General features: G+C 43.2%; 2 protein-coding genes across 3 annotated transcripts in view; one reads left to right on the plus strand and one right to left on the minus strand.

Moving 5' to 3' along the window:
* The window catches only part of mllt3 (MLLT3 super elongation complex subunit), a 47,131-nt gene extending 43,386 nt beyond the window's left edge, over positions 1-3,745 (minus strand). The window contains exons 1-2 of one of the 2 annotated variants that reach the window (XM_034615127.1): positions 3,565-3,745; positions 2,639-2,819 (exon numbers count right to left, since the gene is read on the minus strand). In XM_034615127.1, coding sequence (XP_034471018.1) covers positions 2,639-2,819; positions 3,565-3,576 — 193 coding nt within the window. In that variant the 5' untranslated portion in view covers positions 3,577-3,745. The remainder of the gene's footprint in view (positions 1-2,638; positions 2,820-3,564) is intronic. The other variant, XM_034615129.1, reaches the window with a different exon arrangement.
* Positions 3,746-6,742: 2,997 nt separating this feature from the next.
* Positions 6,743-27,887, plus strand: part of focad (focadhesin) — a 45,670-nt gene continuing 24,525 nt past the window's right edge. The window contains exons 1-11 of the mRNA XM_034615081.1: positions 6,743-6,857; positions 12,281-12,352; positions 14,318-14,392; positions 14,663-14,817; positions 15,418-15,516; positions 20,342-20,443; positions 21,631-21,856; positions 23,049-23,258; positions 23,396-23,483; positions 24,043-24,236; positions 24,716-24,976. Coding sequence (XP_034470972.1) covers positions 12,299-12,352; positions 14,318-14,392; positions 14,663-14,817; positions 15,418-15,516; positions 20,342-20,443; positions 21,631-21,856; positions 23,049-23,258; positions 23,396-23,483; positions 24,043-24,236; positions 24,716-24,976 — 1,464 coding nt within the window. The 5' untranslated portion in view covers positions 6,743-6,857; positions 12,281-12,298. The remainder of the gene's footprint in view (positions 6,858-12,280; positions 12,353-14,317; positions 14,393-14,662; positions 14,818-15,417; positions 15,517-20,341; positions 20,444-21,630; positions 21,857-23,048; positions 23,259-23,395; positions 23,484-24,042; positions 24,237-24,715; positions 24,977-27,887) is intronic.

The following is a 27,887-nucleotide window of genomic DNA, read 5'->3' on the forward strand; positions in this document are numbered from 1 at the left end:
CACGATCGTAACGTTACAAACAATGGGAAAAATATTCCTTCTCTTGATTTTCAAATAATTTTGCACATGACATTGCAGAGCACGGCAGGACCAGGGAACAAAGAAGAGCGATATACAGATGGTTTGGTGTTCCTCTGCTTAGACTTACATCAAACCTCTAAAGGTTTGAACCCTGAAGTAACCGATTCTCTCATCAGTTCCAACATGCAGCATGTTGCACAGAACATCTCCATCTCTTTCTATTGATAAGAAACTAATGATGGAGGTAGAAAGAAAAACAATGGTTCACTTTAACAAACAGCTACAGAACAGATACTTTCTATACAAACAAGGAATTGTGTGAGGTTCATAATATACTGTAGAGAGTGAAACATGAATCTTACTTTCTGGCCATCAATCAAGAAATGAAGCACAACATCGATCGGCCGCGAAAATATAAAGAGCCACTTCATCCCTGGACACATTGGAAAGCTTCAGATCGAATGTGACTGCAGGTCGTCCAGTCCGTCTGCATGAACGTGAACATGTGGCCACAAAGTGAGACGATCCCCCCCAGACTTAGCCCAGACACAAACACCAACTGACACATTGGTCCTATTTCCGATCACTAGAAGAAACATCCTGTGAGAATCTGCCACGTTCATTAGTGAGTGTACAGCAGAGAGGAGTCAGCGAATCAAGAAGTATCGCCCGTTGTTATTATCAGGCACAAAATCAGGAATCAACACGGGACTGATGCCAAGTACCAGTCTTCATGTTTGCTGAAGCGGCCATGGTTCAGGAGGCTAAGAGCTTTCCAGCACAAGTCCCATTCAGACGGTCATCCACTGAGCAGAGGGTTGGCGGTTCGATCCCTGGCTCTTCCAGTCCACATGCCTAAGTGTCCTAGGGTAAGATACTGAACCCCAAATTGCTCCCGACTGTGCTGACAGTGTATGAATAGTGTGTGATAGAAAAAGGCGCTGAATGAATGTGTGAATGTGACTTGTACTGTAAAGCACTTTGAGTGGTCGTGAAGACTGGAATAGCTCTATAGAAATACAGTCCATTTACCATGTTGTTGCAGCTTCTATTGAATGGGTGCATGTGGGTTGGATGAAAAGCAATGATTAAGCTAACCTTGACTTTTTAATTGTGAATTTTTATTTATGTGAATTTCCACCACAAGTGACTTCTACCCGTCACTGCTCCACCTCTACACCTAACACCCTCACACCTAGCAGCTCTTACACACAAGGTTTATCCGTCTCACGTCCAAAGGCAACATCACATGTGATCACTTCTGTCTGGCAGGGTTTCAAACCGACGCGCTGTGGAGTGACATTTAGCACAAAAAGCTAAATGCTCCCAAAAGACACCAGCGCAAAACATTTTGCACCATTAAACATGATTTCCAGTCCTGCCATTATGTCGTCCGAGAACTCCAGAGGAAAGGACCCCCATGAGTTATGCCCTACTTCACTCCCTCGATAACCCCTACTTCACTATGTCCTGACTTCTATGTAGACGTATATATCGTGAGCTCATTGACAAAAGAATTAAACCCTTTCAGACACGACGTAATTACATCATTATCGCAAGGTTATGACGTACAATGTATTTGGAATGTTAATTTTATTTTCAGAATTAACACTTTCAGGATAAACGCATGTTGACTGTCCATATTTACATATAGAAATAAACTTGTTTGTTGCAGTTTGTGCCATGATGCGCTGCTGCCCTCTCTCCCCTCTGCCACGAGTGCAATGCATGATGGTATATAGTGCCCGGTTAGTGACCATCGGCTGTACACTACTTTTCACGATGCATATTGTGGAAACAATGAGTGTACTATATAGGGTATAAACATTTTCAAACGGCACTACAAAATTGCGAACTCTTGGGATCCCTCGCTGGATTCACCACAGGTGAGTGGGGGGGTTGATGATGCTTCTAACTAAAAAAATAAAAAATATATATCCCGGTGAAAAAAGCGATGTCACAGACATATAAGACACAGACAAAATGTGCCAAGAGAGTTTGTGGTGATAAGAGCCGATGACGGTGTCGGGGTGCTGTAAAGGAAATCACCTGATCCACGCAGCAGAGTTTTTAATACATCACTTCCTGTCTCTGCCTGCTGCACCACCTCTCGCCCGAATAATAATTGTGTTGCAGTTGTGAACGCGTCTGTGAAGAAAAACCTCCCGCTGTGTTGTGCATGTGTGGAAGGCAGACTACAGGTAGACCCCGTAGCCGATTCCCCCCGATTTTACCTGGAGGTCATGTCTGAAAACGGCTCAAGAAGTGGGACTATCCCTAAAGTGATCGGGGAGCGATTTCAGCCACAGCCATGGGTTCTTTGATTTGCCACTAAAAACCAATAACACCCTGCACCGCTGTTCTCTTCACAGAACCATACATCCACTGCCTTCCCTGCAATATGCACATGTGAGAATTTCAACTTTTTTTTTTACTGCCACCCTGAAAAATATCAGTCAACCACACAGCGACTGCATGGCTGGATGAGGGGCCCACGAGCACTGTGGATGCTTTCTGATAAGGGTCTCCTCTCACAACATAGGAAAGCAAGCTGCCACAGAAGACAGCACAGTGCACGCCTGCAGAAATACTCAGGGGGGGTGGGGGGGTGGTTTACCTCTTTTTGGTTTAGGGAAGCTTTCGTGCAGGTGAAAAACCACCTTCTCCACAAAGTGCTGGATGTTGCTCTGCTCTGGTCCTCGGACAAACACCATCCAGTCGTGGGTGAAGCCTTCCACTGTGGGTTTCTTTCGGACTTGGGCACGGTGACCGAGTTCTAGTTTCACCTGAACAGCACCCTGAGGAGGGGGGGGGGAGAAACAGGAGGTTGGATTTATTGCTTTATTGCTCATTTTCATCATCATTGACAGAGAAAAATAATAAATCCTTATGTGGATTTGATTTTGCTTCTTTTTTTTTTTCATCCATCGCAGCCCAGTGCGTATCCGTGACCCCCGCGTTGAGAAGTCCGTTGATAAAAGTGCAGATTTAACGCCACAACCTGACTCGCAGCCCTTGCACGGGAACTCTTGAATTTAAAACATCCACGCGTGAAGCAGAACACGTTTCCACGCACTTTAAACCCCCGGGGGGAAAATTGCGTCAACTTTGCAGAATATTCAAAAAAAGGTAATGTCACGAGAATAGCAAAGAAAGAAAAAGAAAAAAAAACAATGTAGAAAGTTGACATCTTATCCGATTCATATAATAATGCGTGGATAGTGTGCAACGCCGCGCCGAATGGAACTGTGGAGTGCAAACCATTCATATTAACAATTTACGCACGAGCGAAAACTCAGTTTGTTTTTTTTTGCAGACAAATAAAAGAGAATTATTCAAATGGGAAGTTTTTTCTGGAAAGGGAATTCCGACTTGCACGGCTCGGTCTGGATCGGCGGCACGTATCGGCTCTTGCTAGCTGCGTGGAGAAATCCTCGTTACGGACTAAAGAGCCACCGACTCCTCCGGTGTGACACGGCAGCGAAACGTCCGAAAAACACGGTCCCGTTAGAGGCCGACGCGCCGGCAGAGCGCGGTACTCACCGAGCTGGCCATCCTGGAGGCCGCGCGTTACTGTTCTTTCATGGAGACCGAGTGCGAAACCGGGAGCGGAGGTGAGGACAGCGTCTCTGTGACGGCGGACATGGTCTCTCCTCCTGGACCCAAGTCGCTCTACACTTTCACGGGCTCGCCGGCTGTCAGCAAGCCCGCCACGAGCTGAAGACGTTCCGCTGCGGACTTTCAAAATAAATCTCCCGCGGTGATGCTGTTCCGTGTGGAAGCCAAAACCTAGTTAAAGGGATAGTTCACCGAAAAAATAAAAAAATCCCCTCATTATCTACTCACCACTATGCCGGTGGAGTGGTGGGTGAAGTGTTTGCGTCCACAGAACACTTCAGGGGTAAACGGTGTTGCAGCCAAATCCAATACAATTGTAGTAAATGGTGACGACGTAAAAAAAAAACATAGGATGCCTCCATACTGCTCCTGTGGTGTCATCCAAGTGTCCATAAGCCCCGCCATTCAAATTTGACACGAAAAAAGGTAATTTACACCTTGTTTTTAGGCTAAATGTCCGTCGTGATCCTCCTCTGGAGCCGCGTTTGAAGAACGGGTCCCCCCAGTCACTTCAATTGTATTGGATATGGCTGCAACACTGCTTACCGCTGGAACTCCAAAAGTGTTTTGTGGACCCACCACTGCCTCATAATGAGTGTATTTTCATTTTTGGGTGAACTCTCCCTTTAAAGAATATAATGTTTAAGCAAGATATTCATTATTCATAAATACGTAATGACTTCCCATCATTTTAATTATGGCAGAGCCGTGGCCAGGATTTAAAAGATCACCTTTGAATATTTCGTATTTTTATTTGCTGTGCCGATGATTTCATTGCCTTTACACTTTTATTCTCTCAGTCACATCTATGTCATTTCTTTAGATAAAATTCTATTTTTATTTATCATTATCTACCGACTAAGATTCGCATGCGGTGCTTGTTCATTGCTGGTATTTTCTAATTTTGTGTTTCACAATTTTTTCGGAGAAATGTAGATGACTCAATGATTTGGCACGTTACTTTTCTGCTTGTCTTCTGAGCTTTATGCTTTTATTTTGAAACAATTCAATCTACTTCCGTTACCTTTCCGGTGTAATTCTGCCACCTTCGCGGCTTTGAGGTGTAAAGCGCACGCGCAGCCTGGTGTGCCCGCCGGGGCCGTAGAATCAGCACGAGACAGGAAAGGTACCAATCACAGAACAGTGGACACACGGGCAACCAATCAGGTGACAGCAACTCTCTTCTGTTGCCTTCAGGTCCCGGAGGAAAACCGGCAAACGAAGCATGTGCGAGCAGTTTGAATGAGATGGTGAAACTTGGTTCTGCAGTCAAATGCCAGCATCCGCGTGCAGTTAATGGGACCAAAGTTACAACGACACATGATGTCGACTTGACTTTTAACGATTGAACTTGCCTATCTTGGTTTTATTCTGTAAATGTCCTCTTTTCCATTTTCCATTTTTTTTTATTTGTCTTCCAATTTCATAGGCAATTTGCAATGGTGACATTCCCAGTAAGTTGACCTTTAAAGCTTTTGGTTTACTTACATTGCTTACATTGATTATCAATATGAGGTGATGGCCATCTTGTGGAAATAAAAACAAAAAAGAATGGCTTTGATTTTGATAATTGTAATTCTGTTTAAATGAGCAGACTTACAACATTGAATGATTAACAGCAAATATATACACAATATGCCTACTCACATATACCACACCATTATTGGTTATACCTCTATCATTACAATTATCATTACTGCTCCTGTCATCTCTGTCAGAGTTTTTCTTCCATAGGATACTTTAAACATTGATACACCTCTCCACTTATGTTAGACACTCATGGATGTTGTAAATATTGGTAGTTTGTTGATGTTCTCAGTTACACGTGGCATCTATTGCACCTCTGTCCACCTGGGAGAGGGATCCCTCACATCTCTCTGAGGTTTCTTTGGGGCTTTTGTCCAGTTAAAATGTTATTTTGGTAGTTTTTCCTCACTCTTGTTGAGGGACATTTCACCTTGTTAAGCCCTAATGATATATATAATAATAATAATAATGGGCGTGTGTCCTCTCAACACATTCATTATTTTATATTATTCGTTATATATATATTATTTCTGCACATTTTTGGTATATTATAACCCAGATATCAGTCTCAATGTCATAGTAAAAACAATTAAATTTGAATACAGGCAATCACTGACTTCCACAGGGTCCTATAGTCAATAATGAAGGATTTATTAACCCACTGCTGTATTGCTGCAGTGCTGACGGGAATAAGTTTAGGAGCATTAGTGAACAATAGATTGGGAAACTTGATATAAATGGGAATGTATGTGTGCAAATGAGTATCAATACTCATCTGCACCTTTGTTTTTTATCCTTGTGTAGTTTGAGATTATATTGTTTTATTTCATTGTATTTATTTGCAGCTTCTAATTAATCATTAGATTATAGTGTTCTATTTCACTGCTTCTATACCTGAACCTCAGTACTTAGCTTTGTTCCCTCTCATGTGCCTCATGTTTTGGAACGACACTAAATCTTCTCGAATCTTGAATCTCTAATCTAGAGTCTTGAATCTTGTCAAGCTGTTCTAGAGGCTGCAAAACAGTCCATGCAGACCATGGGAGGTAAGCACAACAAAAAAAAAGAAGATTGTACCTTGGTGGACAAAGGAATGTGATGAGGCTATTAAATCAAGAAATAAAGCTTTTAAAGCACCACAAAAGAATCATAGTTTTCAGAAGCTAAATATATAGATATATCAAAAAAATGTAAGGAGGATTATAAAAAATACAAAGAAGGAATTTTGGTATTCAGTTGGTATACAGGGAGATACAAATTAATTGGGAGTATGATAAAAAATAATGAACGAGATTAAACGAGAATTTGGGTCTCCAGTTTTACATTATAGTGAAAGATGAGGAGAAAGCAGAGATGTTGGCAAAACATTAGTGAAGAGGGGGAAAGAGGAAGAGAAGAGGAGGATGAGAAGAGGAGGATGAGAAGAGGAGGATGAAGATTTATGACAGCCAGAGGAAGATACTGCTGATCTGTTAAACAAGCGGTGCTGTAAATGTCTGTATACGTTAACGTGCTATCAAAAACGTCATTATTGGTTTTGTATTTACATTTTATTGGCTAAACCAAGTGACACAGTGACTGGTACATTTTAGAGGAAACATCACGGTGCGCGACAGTTTTTTTTGTTGTTGTCCCTTTTGGCCCTCGGCGCTCGCCGTAGATCCACGCTGCTTCCCAGGAGGATGAGTGAGGTAAAGTTTTTTTGGCAGCAACATGTTGAACTGTGATTAACATTGAAATGAGATGCTAATACACACAACACGCTGCTGTGTGGCTGCAGTCCACCTGTCTTTAATGTTACAAACGATCTGTTAGCATTAGCTCCTGTCAGTAACTCCTGATTGCTGTTATTAGCCGGTGAAGCTAACTTACTTTGCTAGCTCGCTTGCTTGTGTTTAATCGTTTTATACTTAATCATTATTCCTGGACGCAGAGAGTTTGAGTTCAACGCCTTTGTGCTGAAGTTCACGTGGGACTGACGTGGAATGAGCCGCACGCAGCCAGCATCAGGAGCTCGACTAGCTCGCAGTAAATCCAGTTGAGATATCTGTCAATTTAACATTCGTTTACTCTTTAACAAGATATTGTGGCACGCAAAACGCATTTGGGAGCAGGGTCGGACAGAGAAGAACGTATTCTTTAATTCGGCACGAATAGAATCCACCAGTCGGCTGGTTTGAGGGATAGAAATGACATAAATGATGCGGGAATGCAGCACAGTAGGCGGCTAAAGCAGCAGCAGCATCATGGTGCTGATGTGAGATCAGCTGGCTGGATCCGATACTGATTCATGTAGCACATAACTCATTATACACTTTAATATACCCCAGCACAAAAGCTCTGGAGTAAGTGTGATTGTTTTAAGGCCACAGCACTTTATTTGGTCTTTTTGTTAAATGTTTGAAGTGTTTTTAACACTGCAATTGTCGGTTCCACAGAAGTGTGTGTGTGTGTGAAAACTGGCTGTGCATCTGTCTTTACTTGTCTGATTGTTCATGTTATTCACTTTCATGTACAATCAAGTGCTCACATGATGGTAAAATCATCAATTTTTTTACAAGATAGATACATTTTTGATATAAATTGCTAAGAAAGACCCATTTTCTCCTCTCCCAAGCTCACAAAGTGTCTATTACTGAAATAATGTCTAGTAATGTTAACATCAGACGAATAAGACTGTAAAAAATGGATTTATCATATGAAGTTCTCAAATTTTAAAAGCATAATTTACCGAAAAATACAAATCCACTCATTATCTACTCACCGCTATGCCGATGGACCGGTGGGTGAAGTGTTTGAGTCCACAGAACACTTTTGGAGTTTCAGGGGGAAAACAGCGTTGCAGCCAAATCCAATACAACTTGAAATAACTGGTGACAGATTCTTCTGACGTCCAAAAACATCAGCCCGGAGCCACGTTCACGTGCACACACAATCCGCACAAGCTCGCGCCTCTATGCTCTTACCCAAGGGGCACGTGACGACATCAGTGATACTCAGCAGTAATTGCAGCTATGCAGCGATGCTACCGGAACTAGCGATGCACCCGCGCGCACCCCTTGGACGAGAGCTTGTGTGGTGCACGTGGCTCCAGAGGAGGATCACAGGGAACATTTAGGCTAAAACATGGTGTAAAAGACACTGTTTCGAGTCAAATTTGAATGTCGGGGCTTACGGACACTTGGGTGACACCACAGGAGCAGTATGGCGGCGTTATATTTTTTTCAATTGTATTGAATTTGGCTGCAACGCTTTTTACCCCTGAAACTCCCAAATATGTTCTGTGGACTCAAACACTTCACCTGCCCCTCCATCGGCATAGTGATGAGTAGATAATGAGGGAATTTTCATTTTTTTCGGTGAACTATCCCTTTAATCTGCAGATGGGCAGCCACACAGGAACCTTGCCTCCATGAAGTTCAGCCTCAAAGCCTCATGGGACTTTTCAGCAGTCAGAGTCGATTCCAAAAAGTGTTGCTGTTCATTTTAACCTCCCCTCCGTTAATGTAGAGTGGTGTAAGATAACATGAAACCACTTCCATGTCTTCGGCGAATATATCACCCTAACAGATCATTTGTGTTGTCAGATCACCACGTTAGTAGAAATATAAGTTTAAGGTTTTTTTCGTCTTCTGAGTCATGTTTAAAGCTACCAGAGAGCCCCGAGAATATACTGTCAGGAACAGTTGTCATTATCTCATAAGTCGTTTTTCAGACATGAAGAATTACGTCCGGACTTTCTCCGCAGTTTGCCTTTTTACACATGAACAAGTCAGCGGTAGATTCTCTCTGAGATATTTGTTTTCTTATTTTTGCGTCGGTTGCGTGTAAGAAGCGTCATCACCCCCCACCCCCTACCCCTGTTGTTGTTCATCTAACATTTTGTCGGAAGCTTTTTATTTTTAAATCTACGTTGGCGGGGCTGCATCCGCGAATTACATGGTTGTTGATGTTCCTATCGGATAAATGACTCTAACTACTAACAGATTGCTGTGGATCAGTTTTCCCTTGATTGATTAATTGACTAACTGACTGTTTTGTGACTCACAGCCCCGATAAGATGCGTGTGATGCCGTGAAACCCAATCAATGAGCAGTTTTATTAAAAAACCTGCTGAGGCCCCTTTCTGTGTCGTACGTCAGCTGTCTGTGTCCCGTGCTGCTTCGATCTCAGGCCTCCCCAAACGTGGCCCGGGAGTGAGAAATCCCACGTGCCCGTCCGGCATGTGCAGCAGCAGCAGTGTCACACAGTAAAGCCTCACTTGCTGTCATTTCTAAAGCACTGTTGGCTCAACACTGTTCCCGCATTGTCCTCACTTGTATTGCTAGTGCAGAGCTGGCAGTACGCGGCAGCCTATATTGTTTTTGCTGTTAAGGTAAATGTGCTGCGGAAACCACTGGAACGGTCCGCCGTGTGGACTTCTGGAGGTTTAGCTGACCACAGGTAGCATTTGGATCAAAGACGAAGCCGGTTTTTGCGAAATCACAGGGCGTCGGGCACAGCACAGCAAACAGTTGCTGAATCATTAGTTTCATCTTTGTCAAACTCCTCACTCTGTTAATTTCGCTTTAAAGACTGTTTTAAGACTATAGAGAGCTCGATATATGGGGAGTGCAAGTTCTGTTTGTCCTGATCGACAGCCCCATCCTCCACTAACACCTGTAAATAAGCTCTGGATGAAGTTGAGAGTCAGTTGTGAGCGTCGCTGTGTGTGAGCAGCTGACTTACCTGTGCATGTGTCAGTGGGAGCTGCTGTCAAGTGAGAGCGAGCAGGGCGGCGGACAGGGAGGGAGGGCAGGCGGGCTTATCAGTTAGATAACAGCAGGGGGGTTTGGATTGGGTGTCTGTGTTTGGGGAGGGGGTGCTGCTGGTGGTGGGTCAGGCTACATGAGGCCCATAACCCCCCCCCCCCCCCCCGCCATGTTTATGCAATTGTTAGAACAATAGATCACACTTTCTTTGAGTCATGGAAGTTGAATAAAAAGGAGTAAAATATTCTCATTTCGGAATAAAAACTTTCTTTTCCAAATTTGCAGTGATATTTATCTACCGAAAACATTTTTTTGCTTTCCCCACAGTATCCCAGACTTTAAACAGCTTTTTAAAGTAATAATAATAATAATTGCTTTATCTATTGAGATTCTTTCAACACACAATATGAATAATAGAGTCTTGGGGCCCTGATGGCAAACGCTCTGCCCCATAGTTTTCAGTGTAGATTCTGGAAGTGACAGCAGACCCCTTGCTCAGAGATCACAAGCTGCACTGAGGTAAATAAGGGAATAAAAGATCAGCGATGCAGCCTGGAGCCAGGTCATGACGAGCCTTAAAAGTAATCAATACAATTTAAAAATCAATCCTGAAACAAACAGGAAGCCAAGGTTAAAACGACGAAACGTCTGATGTGATCATATCTCTTGGTTCTGGTTAAAGGAAGAGCTGCTGAGTTTTGTACGGAGTGCAGTCGTTTCAGGGTTTTCTGATCAGGACCAGACTGTTTGCAGTAATATAGGCGTGAGGTAATATAAGCATGTATGATACTTTCTGCAAACTTAAAATGGATCTAATTTTCCTGAGATGGCAAAAACAAGATTGGACATCTTTCTTTGAATGAACAAAAGTCCCAAACCCGAATTATATTCAGTTTACAAAAACCTATATTTCGGCAGATGGAGCCAGACATTGTATTGTTTTCTTAATACATGACTTGAATGACTTATCAGATATCAGTTATCATTTGTTGATTTACAGGGGCCCTGTGGAGTTTTCACCACTGTTGGCCCCATGATGACACACACACACACACACAAACACACACACTGCTATATACAAAAAGTTTCTGTCACTAAAATTGAAGTGACGATGCTTTGCCACAGAAAGTGCAGATAAGCCACTCAAAGCACTTTACAGTGAAGTTTTTGCCATTCCCCCATTCACACACACATACAGTGCATCTACATGCAGCACTTTTTTTCTGTGTGTCTTTGTTCTCCTCAGTTCACCTGCACAGACCTTTCAGGAACTTGTCAGGGAGGTTGTTTCAAGCGTCTTGGAGAACGTTTCACAGCTCTTCTGTGGATTTAGTCTGTCTCAAATTCTTCTGTCAGGGACTCCATGTTGCTGAGATGAGATCGGGACTCTGTGGGGGTCAGACCATCTGCTGTAGGACTCCTTGTTGTTCTTGTCTCTAAAGATAGTCCTTCAGGACTCTGGATGCATGTTTGGGCTCACTGTCCTGCCACAGGATGACCTTAGGACAGATCAGACGCCTGATTGGCCACCGATCCTCTCAACTCACGCTTAGAAGAGGAAGCCACAGAAAGGGTTGCTCACTAAAAGGTCTATTATCTATTCTAAATATCTATTTCTTTAAAGCTTGTGTTCAAAGTATGACACCTGAATTTGCTACACATTCCAAAAGTCACCTTTGATACCTTGCCTTTAGAAATATAAACATGTTTTTCAAAAAGTTCAGTATTTTAAGATAATAAATGACGTCCCTGTTGATACCCTCCAATGGTCAAAACTTCCCAATGCGTCCGAGCAGCTGTGGCGTGGAGCCCGCGGACAGCTGGCGCCTGCACACCACATTGTCAGGCCTAATGAGACAACCTGAGATGTGCCGGTCCGCCTGCTAGGTAACCTGTGAGTCAGAGAGCGAGGAGGTATACAGGTGACTTGTTAATAATTCAGAGCGAAATTATGTCACGGCTACGGGACGATAATGTCAGGCAGGGATCGTCTTCCAAAGGGTCGGGCTCTGAATACCTTCAAGCAATGCGCCCCCCCCCCCCCCCCCCCACACACACACACACACACACACACACGCACACACACACACACACACACACACACAATGTGTGACCCATTAATGCCATGAGGCAACAGGTGGCTGCATCACTGAGCTTTTGTTTGAAACGCTGACCTCAGCACAACTGATACGTGATATTCTTGAGGTAAACAAGCTCACCAAGCTGCCCCTTGGAAAATGTTCCTTCGTAGTATTGTCGGACATTGATTTATTGGGAGTTGAGAGAACAAAAGTATTAATACTAACACTGTTTACACTTAGTGCGTTTTGTACGCTGACTCTAATTGGGTTTCTGTCTCTCAGGTGTGACTTGAAGACGCGATGGAGGGTCTGAAGACACGGTTGGATTTTCCCAGCCCCGTCGTACAAGCACAGGTAAGCTGCTGAGTCATGGACCCTGTACACCTGATATCAACATGTGTTTTTTTTTTGTAATCCGATCACAAGTGGACAACAACAAGTACAGGTGTGAACACACTTGCAATCCGATCATGCCCGACCCCAGTCGGAGGTGGTCTGTGCCACGTGTCCACATTCTTTTTGCTGAGTGTGTGTGAACGCGAATGTGTCCTGGGCCACATATGAAGGACCTCCTGCTCAGCTGACCTCTGACCCACTACAGTATCACTATGAACTGATCCTATTTTTACTCTTATCTGTGTCCATGAGACTGATTTGTTTGTGGCCATCGCTAAAATATAAACAGACCACAACATCATGACTGATACTTTTCATAAATTGGTGAAATCTCTCTTCCCAGCTGCACGAGATTCAGTCAGCCCCTCCTGACTCCTCTCTCTCTCTCTCTCTCTCTCTCTCTCTCTCTCTCTCTCTCTCTCGCTCTCATGCTGACACACAGACACAAACAAACACTGACATCGGACACATCTCCAAACTCAGACTGGGTCAAAACAACATAATTTGGTCTTAACTAGCACACATGACACGTGTTGATTTGCATGAAGTGAGATCCAATCACATGAAAGGAAACATTCAGGACGCATTTTAGTGCCGGGTGTGAACGCATGTACTTTGTTAATACCTGGTCTTATCAGGGTCATGGTTGGAGTAGGCGATCACATGGGAGTGGGAAATGATTTCTTTAAATGGTACATGGATGATCAGTCAAAGCTGCAAGTCACAATCACCCATTCACACACTCATTCATTTGAAGCTCTTCTTCATGCCGTGCTTTCCCATCACACGTCACTCACACACTGCTGGCACAGATGTCGGGGGGCAATTTAGGGCTCAGTGTCTTGTCCAAGGACACGTTGGCATGCGGACTGGAGGAGCCAGGAATCGAACCATTGACCCTCTGGTTTGTGGACGACCTGCTCTACCTCCTGACATACACACAGAAACTAACACTACTCTGTTGGTTTTGTCTTCTGCACAAATGTTTACACTAACCAGGCATATTCACTTTGACTCAGCTTGATTCTTTCAACACTTGCAAAAAGATCTGGCTGTGAAATCCTGTCATGGTGATGTGTCTTTTCTGTTTTGCATTAAAAATCAATTGACAATTTTCCTTTGCGTATACTTGTTCCACTGTTTACCCCTGTTTTTAGTTGTTATTTTTGTCAGTAAATGTGAGACGTTTGTGTCTTTACAACTGGAAACAACAAAAAGGAATGGTCTGTCTCCAGGATAGACCCTCTCCAATTAGTGTTTACCATAGTAACCATGGACATGGCGCATATGTTATCCGTGTCTTAGGATGGGAAGAAGCCAACGCTCACAGTGCAGGTGCCCCTTCAGGGTCACACTGGAGAGGCAAGTCACTTAAATAACCTAAGGCCGTGTTTATAATTTGCTACCTCATAAAATGTTTACACCTGTAGTAACTTTTATGAATGTTCAATGACGGTTAAATAGGCGCTGCAAGCAGGAGGACCTTCAGAAGTGGGCAGTATAAAACAGTGTCGGCTTGCTGAGGATCTCTGGCCCTTGTTCAGACCTGATATTAACATCTGTGCCGATAGATCCCATCACACGCAGACAGCTTCATGTCTGTCGGGTCACACGTGATCGGATCTCAAATGCGTCTTGGATGCATTCACACCGGTATTTAGAACTGCCTACTTGTGATCGGATCACTCAGCATGGAGCATCAAACCAGATCTGAACAGGGTCTAAGCTCCTCTAAATGCTTCTTCTATGAATTCTCTTCCATCATGAGCTAACCAGCTCACAGGTTTCTTTCACAGTAAGCGGCTCCCTACCGTATACGCAGGCAAAGGTGCTGTGAGTAATCGCAGCCCCTGTGACGACTAAACCGCGCGTTTGCTCCAAAAACGTCTAACTGTACATTTTGGGCGTCGTTTTGTTTTCCAGGCGGTGAGAAATCTTGTTGCTGCTGTGCTGAAGGAGAAAGGGCAAAATGGGCAAATCACACAGTCGTCCCCTCAGGTGAGTTACTCATCGAAATGATGTTTGGAGGTGGTGAACAGACGGGAGTGAATCTTGTGAGGATTTCATTGGATTTTTTTGTTTTCTATATATATATATCAGCTTGTGGAAGTAGGACAGAATGTGTTGAAGCAAGTGTAAAGTAATTGTTAATGCAAAGTAGATCTATTAAGTAACATCAGCAACCAAATAAATACCCACAACTGTTGCGCAGCCTTTAAGCTAAGCCTGTATTTAGACCTTGGTTGACTGTGTTGTTGTGTGGATCAGGGCCCAGCGCTGGAGGCTCTGTGGCAGCAGTGCTGCAGTGACGGTGCTCTGGTGCGTTCGTCCTGCTGTGATGCCGTGGTGCTGCTGGTGGACCAGGGCCACGCAGACCTGCACTACATCCTCAACTGTGTCCTCAACCTCCTGCCCTCTGCCAGGTACACGAAACACGCCCACACCTGGTCTCACACATCGTCACCTCATCCTTCCCAAAAAGGAAACTCCCATTAATGCTCCGGCAATACTGGGTTCATCAATACTAGTGATGATATATCTACCTACTGATTCAACCAACGTCTGTCTGTGTGTCTGTATGTGGAACACGTATCTCGCGAACTGTTCATCTAATCACCTTCACACTCGGCACATCTATTTTTAATTGCCCAAGATAGTGCACTGCCTTGATGGGTGCAGATCCTCTTCATGGCAACAACATTCACAGAATGACTTCCTGTTTGGCAAGTTTTCTTCAAAGTAAAAGCCCAACATTATCTTTAGGGTTAGGGTTATACTATTATTGGGGAGATTGGGATTTTAGTAGTTTTTTTAAATTTTTTTAACATTAGACAAAGTTTCTCTGTGCTAGCTTTCCATTCTTTGTGCTAAGCTGCACTAACCTTGTCCTAACTTCAGCTCTTAGACTTCTCTCAGCTTTCTCCAGAGAACAAAGAAAAAACATTACTGTCCTTCTCAAATTGTTCCTCTTTGATTTGATAACCTTCTTCTGTGTCGTGTTTTTGTACTTGAACTGTTAACAGAAATGTCCAGGGGCTTATAAAGGTCATCGGACAGCTGCTACAGACACAAGCAGACCAGAGAGACCGAGAATCCCACTTCGCCTGTCCTTACTCCATCAGGTCTGTCGCTGTCATATGATTTTGTATTGATTTTCTGTGTAGCATGTTAAACTGTGCACACACATGGGGTAGCTAACCTCAACCCCTTAATGCACAACACACACACACACACACACACACACACACACACACACACACACACACACACACACACACACACACACAACCCATTCATGCCTAACCTTACCAATTCACATCTTACCCCTGACATTAACCACGACCTTAGAAATTAAGTTTTTCCTCATTAGGACCAGGCTTTGGTCCCCGTGAGGTCTGCTGGTTCTGACAAGGTCAGTGCATGTGCTGGAAAAGGTCCTAAAAAGTTGACAAAAACAAGCACACACAGTATGATTCCAGTTTCTGTGCTGCAACGTAGAAAAACATATCCATTTTTAATAGTCATGTTTTTTGGCTTGATGTATTTTAATATAGACAAGTTCAGATAAAGGTTAGCTCATTCAAGCCAAACCAGTTAGCTGTGAAATCCCCTGAAGACCAAAGCTTGGAGATTGCATGCTTCCATATTTTACGCTAAGCTCGGCTGACTATGTCTGTTAAGTTTTGCACTTGGAGGACATGAGCTTGATAAATTGTTGTTGATCACTCTCAGGAAGCAAATATGCCAATTTCTTAAAATATTACTGAAGAATCAGACGGTGGAACAAACATGAGGCGTGCTCACACACTTTAATGTGTGAATGAAGGATAATTGGTGCCATTTAGTTGTTTTTTAATTATTTGGTTTCGATAATCTGCCTTAACTGTTGGCTTGTTAACCCTGCCTGATTGTTTGACTTGCCCTGTCCGAATTATTCACCAATTCCAATAACCACATTTCAGCTGTTTGGTGAAACAGTATTAGTTGATGCCTTTGTTACTGTTGGGGTTTTCAGTGCAAAAGAGAACAGGTGAAACTTGGCAATACAGATAGATACTATACAGAGTAGATGGATATCCTCGGTCCTGATAAAGTGCCGCTCTGTGCTCCTGCTGAAGCCTGGACGCAGCCGCCTCCTCCTCCTCCTCCTCCTCCTCCTCCTCCTCCAGCCTTATATCTGCACCTCTGCCAAGATCCTGGGGCCTCCTTAATCAGTTACAGCGGGTGATAAAAAGACTGAGCTGCTTTGTCTGTTTTCTTTTTCTTCCCCCCCCCATGTTTCCCTTCCTCCCTCCTTCTACATGTTTTCTTTCCTCTACCTCTGACACCCTCTCCTCCCTCTCTCTGTTTGATCCCTCTTAACCTCTCTTTCTCCACAGCTCTATCCCTTCTTTCTTTTGCTCCTTCCTTCCCATTGTCCTTTTCTTTCTCATTCTGTCTTCATCGCTGTCTCTGCTGTCTGCGTCTGTCTGGCGGTCTCTACCTCCCTGGTGGGAAGATGAATGTGTTGAGGGCAGCAGGGTGGCGCCGTTGGCCTGGCAGTCTGGCCCACCATTGGTTGTTGGACCTGGCACTGCTGGGTAACTGTAAATGCTGCGGGATTAATGGAGGATGCACACTGGTGCCCATTGTTGACCGTCTGCTTGCCGCTGCCCTGTGCAATCTGCCACCGAGACTCTGAGCCACTTCAGCGCCCAGCAGGATCAGGGAAGGTTCAGGGCTCAGTCCGCCACACCAGCTCATTTCTCATGTGATGTTGATCTAGCTGTAGTCGTGAAGTTGTCCCTTATTGTCCCCTGCAGGCTTTCCCAGATACTCTGTGTCCCTGGCCTGCCTGCTCGAGTACAGTAACAAGGTCATTCGCACATTTGAAATGAAATAAAGTTCCCAGTTGCTATGCTGATAAAGCATTCGTTCTTTGGAACCTTTGACAGAAGGTACCAGGTATTTTGGTTGGTTTATAACAAGCCTGGGTAAATAGCTTGAGCCACAATATCACTCGCAGCTAAACAGACAAAGAAGAGGTCACACACAGAAACTCGACTTGTAATAGACAATCCTTTGTCTCCACTCCATTGTTACCTGACTAGGCTGAGAAATGCCTTTTATCAATATTTCTATGCAGTATATCAGCTGATATTGGTATTCTTTCTTGACCTAAACATTTTTGATAAGGCTACAGTCAGAAACCAGGTCAGATCTTGCTCTGAGTCGGACATCTGCAGCCGAGAAACACAAACATTGTTTGAAAGATGCTCTGGTCTTTGCCAGTCTGGAACGCCACCCTCTCATACTGTATATACATTGGGTGAGAGTGAGCTGCTTTTTGAAAATATTAAAGGTCCAGTGTGTAAGATTTAGGGGAAAGGGATCTATTGGCAGAAATGTATTATATAAAAAATCCTAGTGATGTTTTTACTAGTGTGTAATCATCTAAATTGTATGAATTGTTGTTAACCTACATGGCATTTAGCTGACGCTTTTATCCAAAGTGACTTAACCCTAGAATGAACCCTTTATATTTAAATACTTTATATTTACATCAGGAGTGTGTCCTCTCTACGGAGGCCGCCATGTTTTTTTTTACAGTTTTCTAAACTGGACAAACTAAAAACCTTTTGAGTTTTTATGACAACTGACACTACTACAGGTTCTCTTTCATGTTTGGAAGGGGAGGGTGAGGTGAGGGGTGTTCATCTGCAACATGCAACTTCACAGCTAGATGTCACTAAATTCTACACACTGAACCTTTAACAAATCAAGGCTGAGAAATGTAATTTTATTTGGTAATCAGCCTTAGTCAACAGAAAAGTTGGGCTTTAAAAAGACATGCTTATGCTTTTCATTTAGGTCTTAAATTTCTGATGATTCAAAGAATAAAAAGATTAGAAACTAGATTTAAAAACTAGAAGAGTGTTAATAGTAATATTTTAGTTGTGTGTGCCTGCTGTCATGCTGTCAGATGATGAATCAGGTCTGTTTTCCAACCCCAACTTCACCTCAGAGATCGGTGTAACCTGCAGACATCCACAGGAAGCTGGGCGTTTCAATAGATTCTACCTGGCTCATTTGTCTGCCAGCACTTTTATTCAGCTGTGAACTTGGAGTTGAACCAAAAGGAGGGAGGTCTCTGTCTTCACTTCCTGCCTCCTCCTTTGTGTGGCGGCTGAAAAGTAGTGAACGGTGTGAGAGGCTGATGGATGGGAGCTGTATTGAAGCCGAAGGTTTGAGGCGGCCACGGGGAACCTGAGGAGGCGGGGGGGGGGGGGGGGGGGGGGGGGTAGAGATGGTCAGACAGATAACACCATATATTCATGTGGTGTTATCTGGGAAGACAGGAATTCAGCCCTTACTGCAGGCTGCCACAGGCACAGACGTGCTCAGTCACTGAACTTCCCTCCCAGACCTAAACATGTGATGATTGATGGACCACACTGGTTAAGTGGAGCTGATGGTGGTGTCCACCCCCCAACACGCTGAACCTCTTAGGTAACCTCTGGCCTGTCTGTGAGCTGGATTCTTAACAATACGCTCACACTTCACCTTGGATTTGACCCCAGTGTTTTGTCTGGACTTAATGGGTTTGCATATATGCAAGAATAATGGAGGCTATCGTTCATACTCACAGGAAAGCTAGAGACTGAAAGCCTGGGACGGGTGGGACCGAGGATTTGAATTTCTATTTTTAAGTCCTATTTAATTGTCAGAAACATAAACTTCCCTTTGCAGTTATTTTGTTGTTGTTATTAAGTTGTCTGAAATGCTATGTTTAAATGTCCAAATGAGGCACTATCTAAGTAGATGGAATGTTTCGAATCAATATCCTCAACCGACATCTAAACATTGGTGTTGGAGTCAATGTTTTTTTTTGTAATTTTTTTTACAGAAAGGGTTTAAATATGTTTGTTTATCATTCCATAAATCCGAGGGGAAAGAAATCTATTTTGTTCATGTTTTTAGAACTAAGATGTTTTATAAATCAGCCTGTGAGTTACATATGAAAAAAAACAACTTGTGATATGTTTTGAATTTGAAAAGCTACAAATGCAAAACAAAAATATGTTTCCATAGTTTCCACAGCACAATAATGTACCTCTCATAAATACATAATACTAAATCTTAGGCAAATCAAATTTCAGCAAATGGTTTTCCATGTTATGTTGTCTTGAATTGAAAACAGGAAACAAAGTATTTGGAAAATACTAAGTACTAAGCAGCATATTAAGGAAAATGTAATTTGTTAAAGGGCTAAGACATGCTAACCACAGACAAGCCATTCAAGACGAGGGGGGTTTTAATCAAGAAGTGTTATGGTAATGGTTTTCCATGATATGACCATTACCAGAAATCCGTAGACTATTTTCACCTAATGGCGTCACACTATCAAATATATTGTTTCAACTTGAAAAATGGTCCCATGTTTTGGTATTTTGTCTTTTCAGCTGCTGGTCAGTTCTGGACATAATAAATGAGAAGTTTGTCACATGCTCTGTGTTTATATGAACCTGGACCACAGCTGTACAACACTATTCTCATTTCAGCTTTCCACCCTGAGCATGAATGGCTGCTGGGAATATGGTTTATGGTCCCTAGAGGATGAAACCTGTTGTTTTATTGTTGTCAGGTCAAAATGTTCCCAAATAAAATCTATTCTAAATCTGCTATATTATAATGTCTCTAAAGGGTCAAGGTCCCCAGAAAATGCAACCTAATAACCAAATTACTTCAACACTTGTTTATTACAATGTTAACATTCGTGAAACTTTTTTGACATTTAGCATTAATGCTCCCCTGAACATGAATGGTAGTAACATTAGTGATCACTTAACTTTTTACCTGGCACAATCTGGTAACGTCGGTCACATGCACGAGAATGAAATCAAACCTGGGACACTGGATCTGTCTGTGGTGTGAATATGGTCTTTGCTGTGTCCTGTTGTTTCACAGGAACAGCCCTCACCCGTACATCACAGCCCTGGAGAACCGAGTGGACTGCTGGCCAGTGCTGCTGCTGGAGATGGATGATTTCATTCAGCAGGCTGCTGACAGGTCAGTCACAACAGAGGCCTCGAGTCTCCCACTCCTTCAGTGCATACATTTCAGAGCATCCATCCCAAATAACTCATCACACCACTGGTAGCTGTTATTGTGCATTAATGACAAATGCATACAGGTACGACCCACAGCACGTACAGTATGGAACATAGTATATTTCCTCAGTTAAAAGGTGGCTGTCCCATAATGGTTGGGGGGGCCACGTGGTCAACATTAACACATACAGGCTGGGAAAGACGAGGGTGGCTGGTGAAATTTCCTCTTAAAACCGACTTACACAGTTTTTACGAAGATTCTAACATTCACCAATGTTTTCTTATCTGAGATTTGTTCCACGCACACTGAAGATTGTTGTATAATAAGATTTAAATTACTAAAATATCTTATTATTTTTATCTTAAAAAAGGACAGACCAAGTCTCAGTGCACATTTAAATTGGAAATTTTGAAGAGGAGAACACACACACAGAGAATATTTGGTCTATACTGCAACAGACACATTTCTACCACTAAATTCAACAGTATAATCAGGCTATTTTCAACACTACATACTGATGGTGGCACAGTGGTGATGTTTAATTCCTTCATTCTGATGCACTTTGCTTTGTCGTCTCACTGTGGTGGCATATTGTACATCTGGAATGGTTTCACAATAAAAGCCCTGTGAAACTAAGGGATTCTGTGGTCTGAAATGATCAGAAACGGTTACAGGAAGGGTTCTGTTTGTGTTAACAACGTAATGGGCAAATGGGAGCAGATCAAAAACAGACCCTCCAACTACAATATGACCAATTATATTCATCAAACCGAGGCCCGTTGAGGTATAAAAGACCTAGGTCACTGTTTGAGGATATAGAACACCTCCTATTTTTCACAAGGTTTAATGAAAGGAGCATCTGCATTTGCAAGCTTTCAGTCAAAGACCCCCTCTGAGGCATGACCAGGTAATGAGTGAATGTAGCAGCACTCATTTGAAGGTGTCTGACTGAAAAGCTTTCAAAGGATTATTTAATTTTTTACAGGTTTGAATGTATGGTTGCTCCTTTCATTAAGATTGATTTTTTTTTTTTTGCTCCAGCATCTTTACTTGGTCTGACACCAGGCGAGCGGTGCATTGATTGATATCAGCCAACATTATGTGATGCCTCTGATTATGTCTCATTATGTATATATACACCACAGGAATGAACCAGCCCACATTACCATGCTGGCCCCCTTCCTGCAGTATCTGTACTGTGAACCCCAGCAGCAGCCCCAGCACGCCCTCCTCCGACACAGTCTCCTGCGGGTGCTGCTGCCCGTACATCCAGGAGCTGCATCGGTCCTCCAGGCGAAGGACGAGGAGAAGCCCTGCGCGGTGTCCGACAGCCTGCTGCACCTCCTCTGCCAGCTGGTTCCACGTATGCAGGTGACGCAGTGATGGTGGAATCGGGTGCATTCAGTCAGTGATTCACGAGAGTCAGCATCAGCAACTGCCTCAAATGATTTGTTTGTTGAAGTAAAGCGATAAGCGAAAAAGTTTCCTCTTTCCACATCACCTGTTACTGTGTCTACAGAACATTTACTGAATTCAACATTTAACGTAGTCTTAAACAATTGCACCGGCCTCATTAATAACAATGCATTCTGTCTTTTACTTTTTTCACAAAACACTGGTGCTTTTTAATGATATTTTTGGGGATTTGTATTTTTCACTTCAGGTATTCACTTGATAAAAAAGAAAATCCAAAGAAAAACAGCAGAGTTTTTTTTTTTTAAGGAAAAAAACATTATACTTCAAAATCCTGCGAGAAATAACAATTTGTATTTTGTAGAAACAAAAAATGAAATCTGCTCAGTTCTTCTGAATTAACAAAATAATCTGCTGCAGCAAAGACCAAATCCTTTTCTGTTCTCAATGCTTGGACAAAGGTGGGTAAAGCTAATAAAGCTCCAATAAATATAATGGCAACTGAACATTGGTTTTGAACCTCCTCCTTCTTCCTCTGAATCTTTTCCTTTGCCTCCCCTGACAACAGTTTTATTATTTATTTGTTTTCTCCATGTAGTTTCCACAGTTACTCCAGTTGTTTCACAGTCTCTGCTATCTGGGGAAAGCTAGTGATACCTACCAGGGGAAACAAAAGCACTATCATCTTCCTGTTTTGGTTGAGCAACAGCAGATGCACTTCTTTTGTGCTGTAAATTGAGCCGTCAGAATCCCAGAGAGATTTCGCACCTGGCGGCAGAAAGCATCGCACAGTGAAAGTGACGTTTATAGGGAACCGATTTAAACGCTAATGGTGTCATTATTATTATTTTTTTATTGAAAAAACCTAGTCTATCACCACTTAAAAGCACTCAGGTGTAGGCTTTTTAAAATCTCCAAATTTGGTGACTCCCAGTGGAAGTTTCAAAAAATCATCTCGAAATACAGCAGTATGATTTTCTCCAAACAAATCGTAGGCCATTAAAATACATTTTAGTTTTAAGAATTCCCCAAAAAACTAAATGTCAAGTGAAGAGAACCTCTTTGTGGAATTATTGGCCAAAATAAATCTTCATTCCTGGTTTTGTCTCATCTGGTTAAGGAGGTGTTGGTGTTCTCTCTGTGCTGACAGGTAAACAGCGTGGAGGCGGTGCTGGAGCTGTGTGGATTCATCAACGCTCTGCTTCAGGTTCTCCTTCGGGCCCCGGAGGAGCAGTGGAGGACTGAGAGAGCCCGGCTGCTTCTGCAGCTGCTGTGTGCCTGTCAGCGCTGCCTCGGGTTAAACCGAGACTGCCGGCCGCTTCTCAAGTTGCTGCTGCAGCTCCTGCCCGCCTGCCAACAGGTGACATTCCAACGATCATTTTCATAATCCAGAATTTTTGATAATTTGTTGGACCCAGCGATAAATATCACGGTCTCACCTGGTAGTGTGTTCAGTATGAGTACCGTCACTGTCTGAAGCTCCATTGTAATGTGTAGGAGCTGCCAGTGGACGAGCTGATGATGGGTGTGGCCCTGCTCCTGCTCGAGGCCCCTGCAGCTCAGCAGACCAGCCTGCTCACTCTGGGTAAAACTGTCTTCAGCTAAATGAATGTGTGTCTTTGAGCAGCGAAGGATGAGACATCTAATCACCGCACAGAGGATTATAATACTCACAGAAATGAGTTTGAAATTGTACAATATTATCACAGCAGTAAACATTTTTTTATCTTTGATAATGTCAGTCCCGAGCTAACCAGCAGAATTATAGCATTCATGTTAGAAATGTATCTACCAAGAGAGTGCTAACTGGGCAACGGTGGCTCAGGGGATAGAGCGGGTTGTCCATGAACTAGAAGTAGGGCAGTTTGATCCCTGTCTTCCCTTCTCCACGTTCCAAAGTGTCCTTGGGCAAGATAGTGAACCCCAAATTGCCCTTGACGGCTGTGCCGGCAGTACACGAGTGATGTATGATAGAGAAAGTGCTGCACATAGATGCTCTGAATGAATGTGTGTGTGAATGAGTGGATGGCAAAACTTTGAGCGGTCATCAAGACTAGAAAAGTACCATATAAATACAGATTTACTTTACAATCTAATTTACTCCTATTGACTGATGGGATTTGTTCTTGATGTCTTCTTGTCAGCGCTGAGTTTGGCTCCTGAGCAGGCTGAGCCGTCGCCCTGGTTGAGTCCGGTCCTGGTTCTTCCTGTGCTGCAGCTGCTGTCCTGTTCAGAGCTCACTGAGCCTCTGGCTGACCGGAGGACACACAAACTCAACCACAGCCTGGCACACAGCCTGCTCCGCAGCGTCAGCAAGCAGACAAATAAACCCCGACAGGTAACGCTGAGCAGTTGTCATTGGTTACAGACACACGGGTTTTTGTCTCTGGGTGAAAACTCATTTTTCGTCACAGTCCAGCCTCTCATGCAGTTACCCAGGATCAGGTGCAGTCAGTTCCAACAAATCAATCACAGGATATGTGGGGCAAATTTGAATTATGGCTTTAAATGAAACGGTATGAGAAAAGGCAGACAGTGAAAGAATACGGAGGAAAGGTAGAAGACGTTGCTAGTTTTTGCTGTCGACAGAGGACTCGTGTTTCTGTCCTGTGTCCAAACTGTTGTTTCTGAAACACTTGTTAAAATCCTCTTCACGTCCTCACTTTAGATGGAAAAAACTCCAAATACATGAACCTGCTTTCGTTCAGATTTTTCATTTACGGTCCAAGATACGGGAGGTTGAAGTGTAGAATTGTACTTATTTGCATCAAGGAAAGTTCAAATGTTACTCTTTCATCCTCGTCCTCTTCTCCTCAGCCTTGTGCACCATTGGCCCTTCCTCTCAGCTCCTGGTACAGTGAGCTCAGCGTGGCCCTCTCCATACTGCGTAAAGTTGCAGATGACCCAGCCCCGGCCACTGAATGGCTGCTGTCCGTTCGCTCGGCCGTGTCGTCCAGCCAGCGCCTGCCCTGCTCTCTCACCCTCGTTGTGACCTATCTCATCATCACGGGCCAGGAAGACGTCTGCCAGCTGGCTTTGGACGCAAGCCAGGCCTTCGCTGCAGCCGACCCCTGCCAGGTAGCTAATCCACACGGCTCAGTTCATTACGAGGCGACATCTCAACTTAAAGCTGTTCTCTTGAGCTTTTAAACAGACTGAATATTTGACCAAGGTACTTTAAAAGAAACGAAAATACACCTCAAAACAAAACAAATGAGTAATGTCCTGCTTTTCTCGCCTTTTAAAAAATTCATCAAGCATGAACCCAAATACTTGAGTCATCTGAATATGTAAAAGTTGGTGATATGTGTTGGGACAGATCGGATTGTTTGTATGGGTGATTGTGCTTAGGGAAGCAAAAGCAGAGAAGTGAAAAAGACGTTACAGTGCACGTCAATTAAAAATCGTTGTTCATCGTACTGCTGCAGACAATACAGCCAAATTGTGATGGTTTTCTCTGAGACTTGGAAATCTAAAATAAATAAGAAGATTACTGTATATATTAAGAAATATAAGTAAAGGTAAAAATATAAGGTATGAACGGGAAATATATACACACACATTATCAATAATAATAATTTAATAATAGCTATTTTTTACTGTGGTTGATGGAGGTTCATGAAATCTGTGCAGCCCCTGAGACTTTTTTCCACTGCTGGATTCTTCAGCTATTTTAGTGACAGATAGTGAATTATTACTTCTAGCTCTCGCTTGTAAGTGACATGTGGAAACACTCCCCGATATCACCTCAAGACCTAAGGAAGGAAAAATCCTTCACAGACCTCTCTTTGAATAAGAGAGTGACTTACAGAACTGCCACGCTAACCACCCATGGTCTGTTCAAGACAACCATCAAGAAACAAACACTTACATTACGCATAATTTGTCGTTATTGTCTAGATCAGCAAGAAAGAGACATCATACAATCAGTAACACGTACTTAAAGGTGCAGTAGGTTAAAAGGTCGGGTTGAAACATATCTGTTCGACAGAAGTTGTTTTTAATTCACACAACCTCAATGAAAAGCTGCACTTTCTGCAGATTTTTGACATTAAGTCCAGTTTTATTCAAGGGAAATACTGTAATTATTAGAATCAATTTGCAGTGTATCTAACGTGATAAGTGTTAGTTACACACTGCTTATGTTATTGGTATCTTAGCAGGTAGCTACCTGCTAAGATACCAATAACCAAGGTTTTTAAACCACCTAAAATAAGGTGTTAAACTCCTTCACCATTGCTAGTAGAGGAGTTTGCCTCTGCCCCCCCCCTCGCCCCGCTGTCTTGCCAAATTAATGCGTTCACCCGGGTGTCGAGTTTTCATCACTGCTGATCGGAGCCGATAAAACCCCATGTCCGCTGTCATTGAACCCGAGAGTGATTGATGATTGAATCTATTCCCATTGCCGACATAAGCCTGATGTTATCAGGTGTTAGTGGGTTTTTTGACCAGTGGAAAAGGGGATCAAGGTAGCAAGCAAAATATACAGATTAACTTAGTAACAGAGCTCATAGGGATTCATTAAACTAGGTCTGTATCCATCCATTAATTTGTTACACCCCTTATGCTTTGAGGGTCACAGGGAGCAGACTGGAGCCAATCCCAGCTATGCAAGACATTGGAGTATCACCGGATATCACCGGCCTGACACATTTTTGAACACTTCCGTGTACTGGCAATTTTGGAGCAGCTAATTAACCTGCATGTCTCCGGACTGCTAACCCGGAGAAAACCCACATTGACACGGGGAGAGCATGCAAACTCCACATAGAAATGCCATGGAATCTGTTGTGAGACGACAGTACCAACCACTGCTCCACTGTGCCGCCCTGATATGTGCTTAACTTGTGCTTCTTTATTCCTCATGTGAGCAATAATCCTACTAACAACTGGACACATAACAGACAATTGGAAACAATAAAACAAATAAATGACGGAACTAAGACACGAAACGGCCAATATGGCTGCCGCTGATGAGGTCTGTTGAATCCGCTGCCCGTGACAGCATTAAGCAAACTGGACGGTATAATTTCTCTAAAAGAAGAATCAACAAATGCACTGTGGGGTTGTCCACTGACCAGCAAGTCGGTGGTTCGATGCCTGGCTCCTCCACTCCACATGCTGAAGTGTCCTTGGGCAAGATACTCTGTTCTATCACAGTGTAAATGATGTTTGATAGAAAAGCAGAGCCTATAGAAATGTTAGCGCTGTATGTATGTGTATGTTTGAGTAGGTTAGTTTGACTTGTATTGTAAAGTGTTACGAATGGTCACTGAGACAAGGAAAGCTCTTAATAAAATTCTACTTCCACAGCTGTAGTCACTCCGCGCTGCATCACAAGTTCTGTTGCTCCGATTGGTTGTCGGCCTGTTCTACGACAGTTGATAACACTCCTTTTGAATTTGGAAATTAACCGAGAGATTCCAGACGTTTGTGAATTGGTTGCAAATGCGAATGTGTCTGGTGAGGTTATAGCAGAGGTGGAAAAGGCAACAAAAATAGTAGACATACAGGAGTCAGAAGGGAAAGTAGGGAGAAAAAGGTGACCTGGTGGCTCAGATTGGATAAAATCTCATTTTAAATCTTTGAGTTTGGTTTCACTTAAAATATGTAGATATTCTTACATTCCTTGGACATAATTTGCTGTTGATATTAACTTTAAAATTCAGCCCTCACCTGCCTTCAGCTGCTGGATGTTCAGCAGTCGTATAAAGAGGGAGAGAGAGAGAGAGAGAGAGAGAGAGAGAGAGAGAGAGAGAGAGAGAGAGAGAGAGAGAGAGAGAGAGAGAGAGAGAGAGAGAGAGAGAGAGAGAGAGAGAGAGAGAGAGAGAGAGAGAGAGAGAGAGGTTTAAACTGACAGACTACCCTGTGGCCCTGTGGGACTGTAAATGGAGTCACTAGCTCCAGAAGATGATGTGAAATATCACATGGTGTTATGGGCTTCTCATTACTCGGGCTTGTTAGACGCCTCAGAATATTCCCCCCGCTG

This window comes from Hippoglossus hippoglossus, chromosome 18 (genome assembly GCF_009819705.1).
Source record: "Hippoglossus hippoglossus isolate fHipHip1 chromosome 18, fHipHip1.pri, whole genome shotgun sequence".
NCBI classification, from domain to species: Eukaryota; Metazoa; Chordata; class Actinopteri; order Pleuronectiformes; family Pleuronectidae; genus Hippoglossus; species Hippoglossus hippoglossus.